This window comes from Ischnura elegans, chromosome 3 (assembly GCF_921293095.1).
Source record: "Ischnura elegans chromosome 3, ioIscEleg1.1, whole genome shotgun sequence".
In the NCBI taxonomy this organism is placed as follows: Eukaryota; Metazoa; Arthropoda; class Insecta; order Odonata; family Coenagrionidae; genus Ischnura; species Ischnura elegans.
This window is the reverse complement of record NC_060248.1, coordinates 20,282,921-20,297,475: the sequence shown is the minus strand read 5'-3', so window position 1 is coordinate 20,297,475 and position 14,555 is coordinate 20,282,921. Positions and strand designations below refer to the sequence as shown.

Below are 14,555 nucleotides of genomic sequence, written 5' to 3'. Positions count from 1 at the left end.
GAGGAGGAGGGAGCTAATTTGGGTAATCAAAAAAAGGTGGAGAAGCTAATCTTGGTAATTTTCTTATACTTAGGAACTTAGCTTCTACATTTTGTTCAGGGTTTTCCCTGCATCTTTGGCACTCATTTAATTGAAATGCAAGTTTTTTGAGATTGGAAAGGTAGAAATTTAAGAATATATGAGAGAGCAGAAGGACAAATTGGGGGATTGAACTAATTGGTAGAAATGCCACTGTTGGTTAATAATGCACTGAGTAATTGGTGTAGATCCGAATGGTATTCTCAATTTCTTGTTAAAATATATGTACATATTCTATATCTTTATGGCTATAGCGTTATTGAAATGTATTTAGTTTTAAGAGTAGCATCTTAATGGCACTTTAATTCTGCCATATTGCTGCTTAAACCTCTCTTTTGGTTGCAAACCAAGAAGCAATTTTATCAGTAATGGACATGGTTGGAGTTTGCCCAACAATTGAGCTGGATGTGAGAAATAATAACTTGGGAGTTATGCTATGTACATTAATAGAAAGATTGTCCATATAAAGTGAAAGTGTTTTGATTTTTTCATGCTTTTGGTACTATGAATAGCTGTGTAAATTTGCATTTTTCTCATTACAGCTAAAATTTTCCTGTTATTTATTGTCCTGAAACCCATGAAATGTATGTGTGTGGTGTGTTAATTTAATATAATGTCGTGGTATCAGCCAGAATTAAACAATATTGGTGGCCTCGTTTGTATGTGAACATTATTTGTTTGCATGGTGTGAGAAATTATTTCTAATGATCTAGTGGGTTATTTTTTATACCAGTTAATATAGCATGCCCACTTGTCTATTATTTTCCATGGGTGCTTTACTGTTGGTTAATACGAGCATATTATTAATTTAGTTTTTTTTTCTGGCTCAGGTTGAAATGACCCAGGTGTTGAAGATGGGTGTTGATTCAAATCGTATCATTTTTGCCAACCCAGCAAAGCCAGCCTCTCACATCAGACATGCTGCTTCATTAGGTGTGCAGTTGATGACCTTTGATAATGAAGTTGAACTGCACAAGATCAGAACACTTTACTCTACAGCAAGGTAACCTGCAACTTGTTTCATCATTTGTTATTCACTCTGCAAATCTTGTGTATCTTTTTTGGCCAGTGTTCATTACAGGCTCTGAATTTTTATGAGCCATGATAATGTACAGATATGATCAATGATGTTTAATTTAATGATTGTAATACACTGCATGTGGAAATATTTAACATAGTTTGTAGTCTTTGTTGTATGGATGGCATTAATATTGTTAAACTGAACTGACCTAAGTGTGCTGGCTCTCGAAAATCTGGGTTCCCTTGATGATCATCATATTTTCCTCGAATGGCAATGAAAATTTTTGCCAAGACTGCTTGTACTGTAAATACTTGAGTAATTGATCCAGATAAAATCAACCTGCAAGCTTTTATCAAGTTTTACCGTGTAAACACGTGTAAGAGACTCAATTTATTCCAAGAAATTGCAGCAAAAAATTGGGGTGCGTCTTGTACACATTTCCTATCTTCCCTCACCCCCCTTCCCTGGTCGCGAGCCCAAGGGGAACTGAGTGGCCTTGGTTTTCAGCATGGGTTGGTCATCTGATACAAGTGGGAGGCAGGAGAGTTTCTCTATTAGTGACATATTTTTACAATGCTCCTGTTTCCATTCCTTACTCATAAGCATTGTGCCGTCGCATCGGTACCTCAGAGGTGAACAGAGAAGATTGGGCAAGATTTTTTCTCCGAAGGGAATGCTAAATTTACTGCTATGTCTGGGTATCCGGTGACATTTCTACTGCAAATAGTAATCACATATCTTAGAGAAACGTAATTTTGGAGGGCAATACCTGGTTAATAGTAAACATCTGTCTTGTCGAGTAATTTCCATTATGGGCCTGATTTTTCAAAAATCATCTTCAGACGCTAATATGAGGATTATTTCAATTGAAAATTATATTGGTGTTAAAACCTGCGATTTAAAAAGATCAAACGAGTGTGTACATTGTTGGACTAAATGGCAGATAGAAGAAATCGGAAATGCTTGTAAGTGAAGAGCGCTGAAGGAGAGGTAGAGGGGAAGGAGCATGTTCCCTCCATCTTACAAGCAATAAGACTACGAGTGAAGGAGCAAGGGACGAACTGGTCCGATCTTGCATGTGACATCGTTGCCCTCAAAGCAAAGCCGGGCAAGCTCCTTGTTTCTTCCAAAATTGTGCTGTTTGGACTATGTCGAATATTAATAGCCTTTCTTGATTGAAGCTTTCGCGGCTCGTGATGATTAAAAATAAGTCACATACGGGTGTATGCCGCGTGTCGTACTGGAGATTGCCCCGACATTTCGCGACCAACTGCTGGTCACTATTTCAAGAGAATTCCCTTGAAAAAGTGACTAGCAGTCGGTCTCAAAACGTCGGGGCAATCTCCAGTACGACATGCAGCATACACCCGTATGTGAATTATTTTTAATACTTAGTAGCCTTGTTGTAACTATAAAGCTTTGTGTCAGTCAATCACAGCTTAAAAAACTTAAAAGACTGTCAAAGATGCATTGTGTTAGGTCTCACTCTTTTTTGAACGTCCTGTATATCATATAATTGCTGAAAGCTCAGGCTCAGTAAGTGACTCTCCTATCATTTATCCTCCAGAAACTGGGGGAATTGTAGCTGGTAGACCAAAAGAGGTCAGTTGGTGAGATGGGGTGAGAATGAAACACATTTATATTGTTCCCATGTAACTTGATATTTTCCTTTGAAGCTAATGATTTATGGTTGATGTGGTCTCGGTAAGGAAAAATACCTTGGAGGCATGGGCTGATGGAGGGCTGAGGGTGGTTTTATGAAATCTACGCCATGGTTATTATCTTACGGCGCTGAGGTTCCCCTGATTGTTGTTCAACCTCTTAGTAAGATTCACGCTATGTGCCTGTTGTGTTTTGCCTTAAAATTTTCCACGGCTGAAATTCTATTGCAATACTCCTACGAGAGCTTTTAAACAAAATTGTTCTAGAGTAGGACAAGTGTCGCAGTGGTGTGTGCAAAGAAAGGATCGGAACTCTTTCTACTCCCTCTTATGGGACGTTGCATTCATGAAAGCACTGATTTCAAATTTCTGATTCAGATTCAATTTCTTCAACGAATTTGGATCCGAAGTATATGGTGAAAGGCATTATCCGTGGACTTTTGGATCCAAGGTATTGATTCCTACCATCCCTAGCATCATAAGGTTAAGATTACAAGTGAATATCTACTTTCTCCAAGCCCCATGTATATAATGTAAATGTTGCTGAAAAATTCCTTCAAATTTTTAGCATTGAAAGTGGAAATTTTGATAACTGTTGGAAGTCCAGACATAAGTATGCAACACCACGCGATAGGATAAAAATACCACAAATTTTTTTCTAATGCTCCAATACTCAAAGTAGGGGTGTGTCTCTTACACGCGTTTATACATTATTTTTACCATCTATTTGGTTGTTCAACTATTAATCATCTCTAGCACTAAAGGTGTATGGTATGATATTTGGCAATAATTAATTTAGAGCAGTTTGGAAGTACCTTTTTCCTCTGTAGTACAGTCCTGTTTTCCATAACATTTTTTGACTTTGTCACTCTGCTATTTTAGGGTGGTTCTTCGTATTCGATGTGATTCAGAAGTTGCGCAATGCCCTTTGGGAATGAAATTTGGTTGTGAGGCAACAATGGAAGCCCCAAGACTTCTGGCTTTGGCTAAATCTCTTGGGCTCCATGTGGAAGGAATATCATTCCATGTGGGATCTGGATGTGGTGATCCTCCTGTTTTCCGCCGTGCCATAGCAAGGGCCCGTGCTCTCTTTGATCATGCAGAGTCCACTTTGGGCATGAAGTTAACACTTCTAGATATTGGGGGTGGATTTCCTGGAAATAAGGGTTCATCTATTGATGATGTGAGTAACATATTCTATTTTTAATATCTAGTTGCATTCTATTCTTATTGTTTACCTTACATAGTTTAAGTGTTAGTGCATAGTCTTTATGCTATGTTATAGCTATGTTGGCTGCCAGTATATGCTGGGTGCAATGGAATTTGAGATTAGAGAATGGTTAGATGACCATTTTTTAAATATGGATAGTATCTTAGCTCCTACATTATTTTTCATAGGAATGGTCATTATTCATTATTAGAACTAATAAGCTCTGGTAATAAGGATGATTTAACGTTACGTCGTGTTGTTTCTCACTGATTGCTTGAAAATCAAATTACAGATAGCTGATGTGGTGAATGGAGCTCTGGATGAGTTTTTTCCTGACGGTTGTGGGGTTCATGTGATTGCTGAACCTGGGCGATTTTTTGTCGCCTCAGCATATACCTTGGCAACTCATATCCACTCTTTGAGGGAACCCCCTCCACAATCTCCATCTATTTTGCCACCCAGTGTTGCTGAGAGTTTGAGTTCCTCAAGGAACAGTCTACCTGAGAAGAATGAAGTTGCTGGTAAAGAAGGAGAAAAAATAACCAAACAGCAGCCATCCATCATGTATTACATTAATGATGGTGTTTATGGTAGTTTTGGAAACTTACTCTATGACCATGCTCATGTGACTCCTATTCCATTGAAGGTAATCAGCTTAAGTCCTTTTCTCTAAATTTATTTCAAGAAATTTAGTTCATGGCCATTTAATAATTTTAGATTTGAGTTTTTACCTGAAAGGGAAAAGCCAGGGGAGTTGAAATGGGCCTGGAAGAAGTCAGGAAATCTTATCCATTGCTCAAGGGAAAATTTATGCCATGGCAAGCTAATCAAAAGAACTGCTGCACAGTGGCTAGCTGAGGGCCTTTTTTTAATGATTTTTATTTGACTCACATTGACGTTACAAGTTAGTGATTTTCTGTGCTCAGCCACGGAATAAATCATCCTGGCATACAGTACCTACAGAGCAGTCTGTGCGAATTTCAATGAAAAACTTTCAGATTAAATATTAGGGGTGATGGGGGATAACAAATCTTGCACAATGCAAAATACCTGGGGGCTAAATAATGCTTCATTCCTGAGATAAAAGTTATCAAATTTAATAAAAATCCAATGGCACTTTTTTGGCCTTAGTAAGGAGGTGTGGTCAATTTGTGTAGGTGTTATGTCACTGCTGTCATTCTGAGGGCTCTATGTCTGCCATTGCGGCATGATTTCGGCATCGGCAGCATCAACAGGGGACAGGAGGCCTCAGCACAATGGTGGTAGTGAAGTATTTAAATGATGCTTTATCGCGAACATCTACAGTGCTATTACTCATACATTTACAGGTTCTATTTTGTTGAATGATGGTGTGATGGGATAAATAGTACACTTTGCGATAATTCCACAATATTTATTTAAACATCACCAAGTTCAATGCTTTTTCCAATTTCCTTTTGGATGTTTATGTAGTGGTTAACGTGCTAACATGGAATATGCTTGTGTGTTTATTAAATAGTAAGGAATTAGGAACAGCATGTTTTTCATTTCTTCTGCGAAGTTATATTCCTCAAACATGCAATTCCCATACCTTATTACCTATGGAACCCTTGGAAGCTCAAGTTTCCCACAGAGCTCTGTCTGTTTCAAAATGAAAGTGATGCGAATTTAAAAGCTTTTATCTCTGTCACAAATACTTACATGAAGACAAAACAAGCATAAATAGAAAGTTTATACTATTAGAGGTATAATAGACATATTTGGACCAAGGTCAAAATATATCAACTATGTGAAGGCCTGCTGTAAATAATGGTTTCTGAACTTTTAATTTTTCTTTAAACAGTAGTAATACTGGGTACATTTATGGTTTGTCCTGTTATTGATGATGATTGGTGGATAAACTAAAATGAATAAATAAATTTTCATTTGACTGATGAAATCGAGAATATTTTCCACAATTCTAGTTAATATTTTGTTATTCAATCAGGTCAACATTGTATTTAGTTAATTTTATAGTTAATATCTAGTTTGCATTCAGATTAATTTATTAAAATTGGAAGATATGATCTTGGAAAGAAAACAGTAATTATTTTGTCGAAAACCTTCAAACTTCTCATTTTGTTGTATGAATTATTAGCTAAACTTTTCACCTGTCAAGTAATAGTCTTTTCTGTTATATTCCTATGAAAAATTGATACTAAAGTAGTATATTTCTTTTGCATGGAAGCCGGTAAACAGTGGCAGCAAGTTAATCCTAAGCTCTATTTGGGGACCTACATGTGATGGCCTGGATTGCGTTTGTGAAGAGGCACTTCTACCACGCCTAACAGTTGGTGATTGGATTGTTTTTGAGGATATGGGCGCATATACCCTCGTGTCAGCTGGTCCCTTCAATGGGTTTCCTGTCCCAAATGTTCTGACGGTGTCTTCTGAAGCTGTCAAGTAAGGAATGATTTCTTGAGTGCTATTTTTAGTCAAATTTTTGTTTTTACAGGGACTAGAAGTGCTTATTTAGAGCTGATCAAATTATGGTAGTAATGAAATTAACCGATCCATCGCTAGTCCTTATATTTCCACAGGAAAGAAAGATGCCTCAGTTGCTTGACTGGCTAAAGCACTCAACCAGAAATTGAGGAATCCGGGTTTGAATCAATTGAAAACTGTGCTACTCGTATGGAGGGCTGGGCAAAATACAGATAGAGGAGTATTTAAAGTACAAAATACAGTTCCAAATATATTTGATATGAAAAATACCTTAGACGTGGGTATTTGAAAATAAACTTCTAAGTAGTATTTTAAATACCTTTTAATGTACACAATACATTTGAATGGAAACTAGAAGACCTTTAAAAAATATACAGAACACTTCTGATTACAGTAGAAATTGTTTAGTACGTTTCTGAAGGGACCACAAAAAATGAACGTACTAACCAGGAAAACGTGCTAACGAGGAAAGTAAATAGTAGCAGTTGGGGTAATTGCAATCTGTGGAAAAGTCGTCATAATTACAATTACTATCGGTAGTTCTCGTAGGATCACCTTCCTGAACTCTTTTCACATTTAAAATCAAGAAAATGAGCCCTACATTGAAAAACAATACCATGTGAATAAAAATCACAATGTTTAATGGAATACCATTAAATCCAGCAGCTTTAAAGCAACTGGTGATGTTTTCTTTGGTTACGGAATCCCATGCACATTTGACAAAGTGCATGGCATGAATAACATCAATTTTTTTTTCTTCTTATTTTGACCTCGTTTAACTCATGGTAAAATAGTTCTCAGAGTATAGGTCAATAGAGTATAGGTATGTGATGCAAAAAAGGTTTTAGCCTACGTTTCAGTTTATTTTAAACTATCATCAGGGCTTAGCTTTGCACATATTTATTGATGATATGTTTAAAATGAACTGAAACATTGGCTAAAACTTTTTTGCATCACATACATTGGCCTATAATCCGAGAACTATTTTACCATGAATAACATCTATCTTCCACTCAGCTGATTGAAGGTTTGTCAGCCTCTTTTGCACAAGTAATTTTCTGTATTTTAGCTTGAAACACTGGATGATGCCTTGATCAAGGGGCTCAAGGTGACTCGTTGTGTTTGCTGGAAAGAATTCCACCCGAATGTTCCTTAGGTAACTGGTATCGATGGAATGAGAAGCGCATTGATTGATAAAAAGTAAAATCTTTCTATTATTTCCTCCCAGTTTGGCATCAAACCCACGCAAAAAGGTTTCAAAAATAGAGGTTGTCATCCACGCTAGCGTTGTGTTCAAGTGTTAGCTATGTGCTGACAGGGGAAAGTTCGAACGTTCTTGAAACTCCTTGGGTGTTTTGATTTTCCAATAAGTGGGGGCATCATATTGTCAGTCCCACTCTCATTGTGGCTCAACAAAACTGTCAGCTTCTCTTTGTTTAATTTTCCACTGTGGCATTTTTCTCCTTTAAATGTGTACGTTCGATCTGGTAATAAAGTAATAAGTACAGCACTTTAATTGGCCTTGTAAATATCATCGGGGCTGTCACCTTCTAGTAACTTTGGCAGGCTTCTATTTTTCAAAGTTTCAACAACATCAAGGTTAACACTGGCTGCCACACCTCACACACATGTATAAACTAATCCATGTCTCTTTTTAAAACCATCGATCCAGCCATTGTAGGCATGGAAATTTTTAATGCCCATTTTCACAGCCAAATGTGTTGCCTTTTCTTTAATAATGGAACCATTGAACGGCACATTCGAACTTCGCACTTATTTGCACCATTTAAGAACAACATCTTCCAATTCTGGAAATTTCCCATCACGAATGCATTTTCGCTTTTGATTTAGGATTTTTTCGCGGTTTCTTACAATCTTGCTTAATGTGGATGCAGGAATGTTTAATCTTCGCGCTAATTCCACTCGCTTTAAGAGCGGATTTCGGTCCACTTCCTCGAGAATTTCAATCTTTTAAAGTTGTAATCTGCTTCACTATTCATTTTCTCTCCATTTCAATTGTAATTTAACCCTTTTGAGACGGCGGAGTTTTCCTCTTAGCATGACTACTGTACTGAGCCCCAAGAGACTCTTCTTTCTCGTGATACGGAGCATTTTTGGAGGACATTCGTTAAGAAGGGTCTTGCGGAACGTTTTTCGACCCCTCCCCACTGGGACTCCGCATTATCTCGGACTTCTAGAGTAGTTGTGCTCCCTCCTTTCCGGGTTTGCGACCATACATGCGGCATTGGTTCGTGGTCAACTTGCATGTATTGCTTATACGTATTTAGCAAATGCTTAATTGTTGCTTGCACGTAAATTTCAGACTTTGAATTGAATTCCTCATTTTTTTCTGAGCATTGTCAAATTTTAAAGGAAGTTCTAAGGTCAATATTAATGCATTTAATGCAGCAACGATTTTCATGTTGATGTTTATACATAACTCGAGATATAAGTAAATATTTATCGTAGAATTTCGTTTAAAAATTTTAAACGCAGCTCAAAAGACAAATAATTCAATTCTTAGTTTATTTTTTATGAGAAGTGAACTAATATTTATTTTGAAAACTGACTGGATAAACAATTGTACGACCGCTGTCCCTTACCACTAAGAGGGGTAATAAAAGGCGAGGGGTCCTGGTACCTGCTCCCGGATTCCGAGGGTAAATCCTAAACCCCACAGGGTTAGGTCCCGAGACAAAGACGAGGTAAACCTGCGATTGCCCTAAAAGGGGGAGAGCTAGAAAACTTATATATACAGCTTTCGTGGTCCTGGCCAGGAAATTCTCACACGTAAATGTACACCCATCGTCTCCCGGGTCAGGAAACGTCCACATGTATATATACGTGTATAGTAGAGAAAAGGTTAATTAACCTGGCTATGATAACTCGTGCAGTAGCAATAACTGCCCGCTCGCAAAATTTGTGCGGAGTATGGAACTCCAAAGGCAACAGAAGGTGAGGAGCTTGGGGTGGGGAAAATTGGGGCTTCTCATTGCCTACAGTTTTGCATAGTCAGACATTCCCGAAAAATGGCCGCATTTTATTATTCATGATGTCACAAGAATTGAGAAATGCATTTGGATAAATCACAGTCTTTGAAAGAGAGATGTGGAATGAATGTGAGAATGTCAGTGGCTGATAATAATAAATTAAATCATGAATTTGGAGGTTTTCAACCCTTAAGGAGATACTGGAGAAGGAATTGCAGGTTGCATCATGGCAAGCAATTGAGCATACTAACCAGGAAAGTGCAACTTTTTATAATGTACTAACCAAATATTTTTACCTACTTTGTTCGAATGGTCCTGGGACCGAGAGAAATCGCCGTACTTAGGAGGAAAATGTACTAAGGAAGAATGTACAAACCAAGTACCACTGTATATGGGCCAATGACGAGGAGGAGTGACACGAACAATCGGAAAACATGAATAATCCAAATGTTCACTTTAATTTCTTGTAATTTTCATCATTTACCTAAATTAAACAATCAGTTATTATTTACGCACATTTTCTGCTATTTTAGGTTGCTTTCCAGAATCATTAAGAGTTTTCTCGTGATCTTTTTAGTGGTCATAACGTGACAACCATTCCAACTGCTCCGTGTAATACCTGGTTTCTGTAAACCACGTATCCATAGCTGCGAGTTCACAGACTCAGAAAAATGGTTTGTGCGAATGCTTTGAAACCACTGCGCAACGCCAGAAACAACACTGTCATGCACCACGCCGCATAGTCACATCTCGTGCAAGTTCCCTAACATGCAACTGCTGTGAATCGCGTATTCGTGATCACTGAGTGCAATTGCACACTGCGGTGCTTGGAAAAAAGGAGCTCGCAACTCCCGTGAAGGCAATGGGTGCGAGATCACACCATCGCACAGCACCGATTATAGTAAACCACGGATTCGGCAAATTGATTACGCAGGCGGTGAGTGCCTGGCTTTGACTCATGGTATCTCTACTTCCACTTCCCTTGCTGCCTTTAATTGTACTATTCCCTTCTTCTCCAGTATGACCTTGGCTAGTCACGGCTTAAACATGCCAGTGTGTGACGAAATCTCCTTAGGCCATATTCAACTGCATGCAAAGCCATGGCAATAATTGCACATTTGCAATATGAAGTACAGTACACTCCAGATTTTACGGGCTAATGATGGGGAGAGACGGCACGAATAATTGGAAAACACGGATAACCCGAACTTTCACTTAAATGTCATGCAATGTTCATAATTCACATGTCCATAATTTCAACCAGTGATTGGCTGTAAACCATGGTTGAAGGCTCGTATATCTGAAATTTTGTAAATGGAATGTGCGGAGGAAGACTGCACGTCCAATTTACGAGCAGTTACGAGTGGGTCGCCATGACTCCACAGCAATGAAGCTTACTATATGATGTTGCATGTAAACTGAACAAAGAACCATAATTGACTCTCTTGGGCACAGTACACGTGAAGAACTTAAACGTGGCACGATTATTAAAAACTTATCGTAGTGAATAATCACCTAAATGCCGTTGCTTATGCGTGGAACTTTGTGATAAAGTTCATTTTGTAACTGCCAGGACTGGGACTGATATTACTAGGACGGTAATTTCGTAAAAATGAAAATTACGTAATAACGTTTCTTTTACTACAGCTGGGATGGGCCTTTTCGTCAGGACCAAGGATTTGCTTCGTAATAATGTTCTTCGTATTAACGAGAGTCTACTGTATCTTGCAATCAAGGCTCTACCGCTCAGCTCTCTTAGGCCGTTTTCCAATCCACGTAGTATGTACTCATTCCCTCGCTCCCTTTCTCCCTTGCACCCTGTTCCCTTACAAATGCTCTACTGGCGCCATAAAGTGTGAACGGAAATAATGCAAACTATTGGCAGTAACGAAATGTGAAGTGCAGGGTCGAGTTAGGACATCTTGTGGTTGATTTAAGAATTAATTTCACCCTACTACTCGGTTTATTTACGTTTGTAATTTAGACTGCTTAGTATTTTGACTTTTCTGGATTGGACGCTCTCTCTTCACATAATAAACAAAAAATTACAACTCCAGTTCAAGATTTCCGAGTTTTCCATTGCCGCCATTTTGACGTCCACTTCCTACGAGGGGAAGGTAGTGAGGGAGCATCCGCGCTCCCTTGCTCACTTACCCTTCGTTCCCTTGCGCCCTCGCCGATTGGATCCACCCTTGCTGTCGTCACATCCGTAAGTTGACGATCGAAAAGTGCACGAAGGGTGAATAATTGCGAATTGGAAAACGGCCTTAGCGAAGTGAATGGTGCACTGTGCGATGACGTCAGAAGGCGTTTCAGGTCACGTGATTTCAAGTGATATTCAAGCACTTTTAATTAGCATTTACTGACGTTTGTGGAGTACTAGGAGAGTTTTGGCTTATATATTTGGACTCTAGAGAAAATAGTTTATTCAATGAGACACCAGCATGATGAACAAATTTCATGCATGTTCCCCATTGGCACTTCCTTATCTTCTTGTGTTAAAAGTCAGTAAGCACAAACTACAGGACTACATAAAGGGGGATTTACTGTTGCCAATTTCTAATTTCTTATTGTTAAGTTTGTTACCAAGCCATTCCTTGAGAGAGGCATTTCCATTGACTAGTAAGGTAGTTTTGATTCATCATTGTAAACCATTGAAATAATTTTATTATCCTTTCTCTGTTGCAGACAAATGCTCGAGAATAAGTTGCCAATCACTGGTGAGCTCTTTGAGAAAGTACTTGATATCCCATTGTATTCCACAATGGGCAATGCCTGGCCATCATTTTATGGCGAAAGTGACCTGATCTTCTGTGGTAAAGGAGGAAAGCAAGATCCTGAATGGAAACCTGAGGGAATTCTAGAGAAAGTAGGGAATGATTCCCTTGCTCAAGGGGAGAATGATTCTATCAATGGGAACAGAGCTGCAAAGGGTGGGCCGTGCGTTGTTGGGCTGGGACGGGGTGTAGTGGGCACTGATGGTGGGCTTGAATCACACCATGTTCACCTGCATCACCTGTCTCTCCCTTCTTCTGGTCTGCCAATTCAGTTAGTTGAAGTAAGTCCAGTGGTTAACTGACAGTATGATTTGCAAAATTTTGCCAGATTTTTGCTTTGGCTCCCTACATGATACACATTACTTTCAGTTTAAAAACATTGTCAAGGTGGAAGGACATTACTTGATTCATTTTGAAAATTGGTAATGGGTATATTACGCGCACATGCAATGTCAAATAATTTTAGCTCTTTCAAATTTTTCATGTAATATCTGAAGTTTTTTATAGGGAAAAACAGTCTTATAAAAGGATTTAGAACATTTAAATCATTTAGGTTTTGAAAGTGGGTTCTGAATAACTGTTAATTAGGATGAAAATCACCTCTGTTACCTGGTTGTAGATAACATTTCTTTGTGAACATGACTGTTTGTGAAATTTGCTCATGACATAGAAATACATGTTTCATAAAATCTGAAGGAAATTGGTGAGGAATGTATTAAGCAATGATTGGCTCATGTGTAGTTTTTCTGAGTAATGTTATTAAGGCCACTTATTCATTGTTCATACTGTTATAATTGGTTTGGTAATTTTCATGAAAATGAATTCTTATTTAAAAGTTTGGACAAAATGAAAAAATTGAATTCAATATTTCATGGATGCTTTTTACATATCAACTGGAAGAGCATTTTAACTTGTGTTCATTGGGCTTTAATGCTGAAGTTCATTACGACTGCCTTATTTCTGTTTTAAGCTCCAAATACTGAGGTTAAGATTGCAGTGCCTAATTGTTGATGGTACATTTTTGCTTGATTATTTTTATGGAAGAATGAAATTCTTTGATTCAACTAGAGGAATTTAATTACTGGTTTTGAGTATATAATATTAACTATGTCGTGCTGGTAAGTTGGGACCTTTAATTTGTTTTTGAGTATTCTTTCAGGGGTTATCACTGGATTAAGATGGGAATCGGTCACATTCCATGAGCATGTTACTTAAGAGTTAATGAAAACGGTTGCACTGTGACATCATTTGTGTAGCCATCACAGAGCTAGAGATCACAGCTCTTAATACCTTGAAACTCATTCATGCAGAAACAACTGTAGAAACCATGCCTAAATAAATATGAAGAGACAATTGAATCTTTTATTTGAAGTTACCTATCCTTCTCTTTCAGGTATGTACCCTTGAAATTAAATTAAGTTCATAAAATTCTAGAAAACTTGTGTTATGGAAGTTTTTGTAATTAAGATTTCTACATTGAAAATCAACTATGTAATTGTTATTTTCTATGCAAAACTTAACTTTCAATGAGTGAATGGGGCTGAAACAGGTTTTCCTGCTTTTAATTTCAGTACCTTAATTTTATTGCCATCAGTCTGGGTTCCAACCTTGAGTATTCAATCGACCCATTTGAAACAAATATTTCTGGGTTGGGATTTGTTGAAAAGCAAAAATGAATAACCATAGTCCCTAGTGCTTGGATATTTTGAGTCTCATTCTTCAGGGTAGCTTATGCTTAATCTTTATTTCCACCTGGCTGTACTCCTTGTGGAATTCCGACTTGGTCGCTTACCAATCTTGTAGCAAGTCATACCTTGCTAAGGTTTAGGAAGTATTTACTCTATCTTTCAGTTTTTTATTTTCACATGGTTAACTTCATTTTTCAAAATTTACCTCCAATCTGTTGTAAACTGAAAAAATTTGTTTCAAAACATCAACGTAATTATGTGATTCATAGGTACAATAAAAGTATTACGCCCATCATTGACACACTGGGGAATCTCAATCAGGTAGTCAAGAAATACAGAGAATTTCGTTAAGTTTTCTTTCTAATTGGCCTAGTTTTCCTTGTCATTCTTGATTATCATCTTTTTCTGCTTGATTCTCTGTTGAAATACTTCATTTGGTACAAATTTATCCCCCAGTAATTCTGTAAGTTTATCTCAACAGAATATTTCACCCATTGTAAATAGTTAATCATCATAATATGACTCATTTATCTGCATTGAATACTCATTTATTGCTAGAATTAAGAGGGCAATTTTAATATTAGTTGAAATGCATCCCATTTTCATATACAGCGGACTCCTGATTGTCCATCCGTGATAAAAAATAAAATCTGACGCAAAATCACCA

At 37.7% G+C, this 14,555-nt stretch overlaps 1 protein-coding gene across 3 annotated transcripts in view; it reads left to right on the top strand.

The window, feature by feature from the left end:
• The window catches only part of LOC124155510 (ornithine decarboxylase-like), a 35,825-nt gene extending 22,272 nt beyond the window's left edge, over positions 1-13,553 (top strand). For all 3 annotated transcript variants that reach the window (XM_046529386.1, XM_046529387.1, XM_046529388.1), the window contains 5 exons: positions 909-1,081; positions 3,643-3,943; positions 4,263-4,616; positions 6,177-6,391; positions 12,112-13,553. In XM_046529386.1, coding sequence (XP_046385342.1) covers positions 909-1,081; positions 3,643-3,943; positions 4,263-4,616; positions 6,177-6,391; positions 12,112-12,502 — 1,434 coding nt within the window. In that variant the 3' untranslated portion in view covers positions 12,503-13,553. The remainder of the gene's footprint in view (positions 1-908; positions 1,082-3,642; positions 3,944-4,262; positions 4,617-6,176; positions 6,392-12,111) is intronic.
• The last annotated feature ends 1,002 nt before the right edge of the window (positions 13,554-14,555 follow it).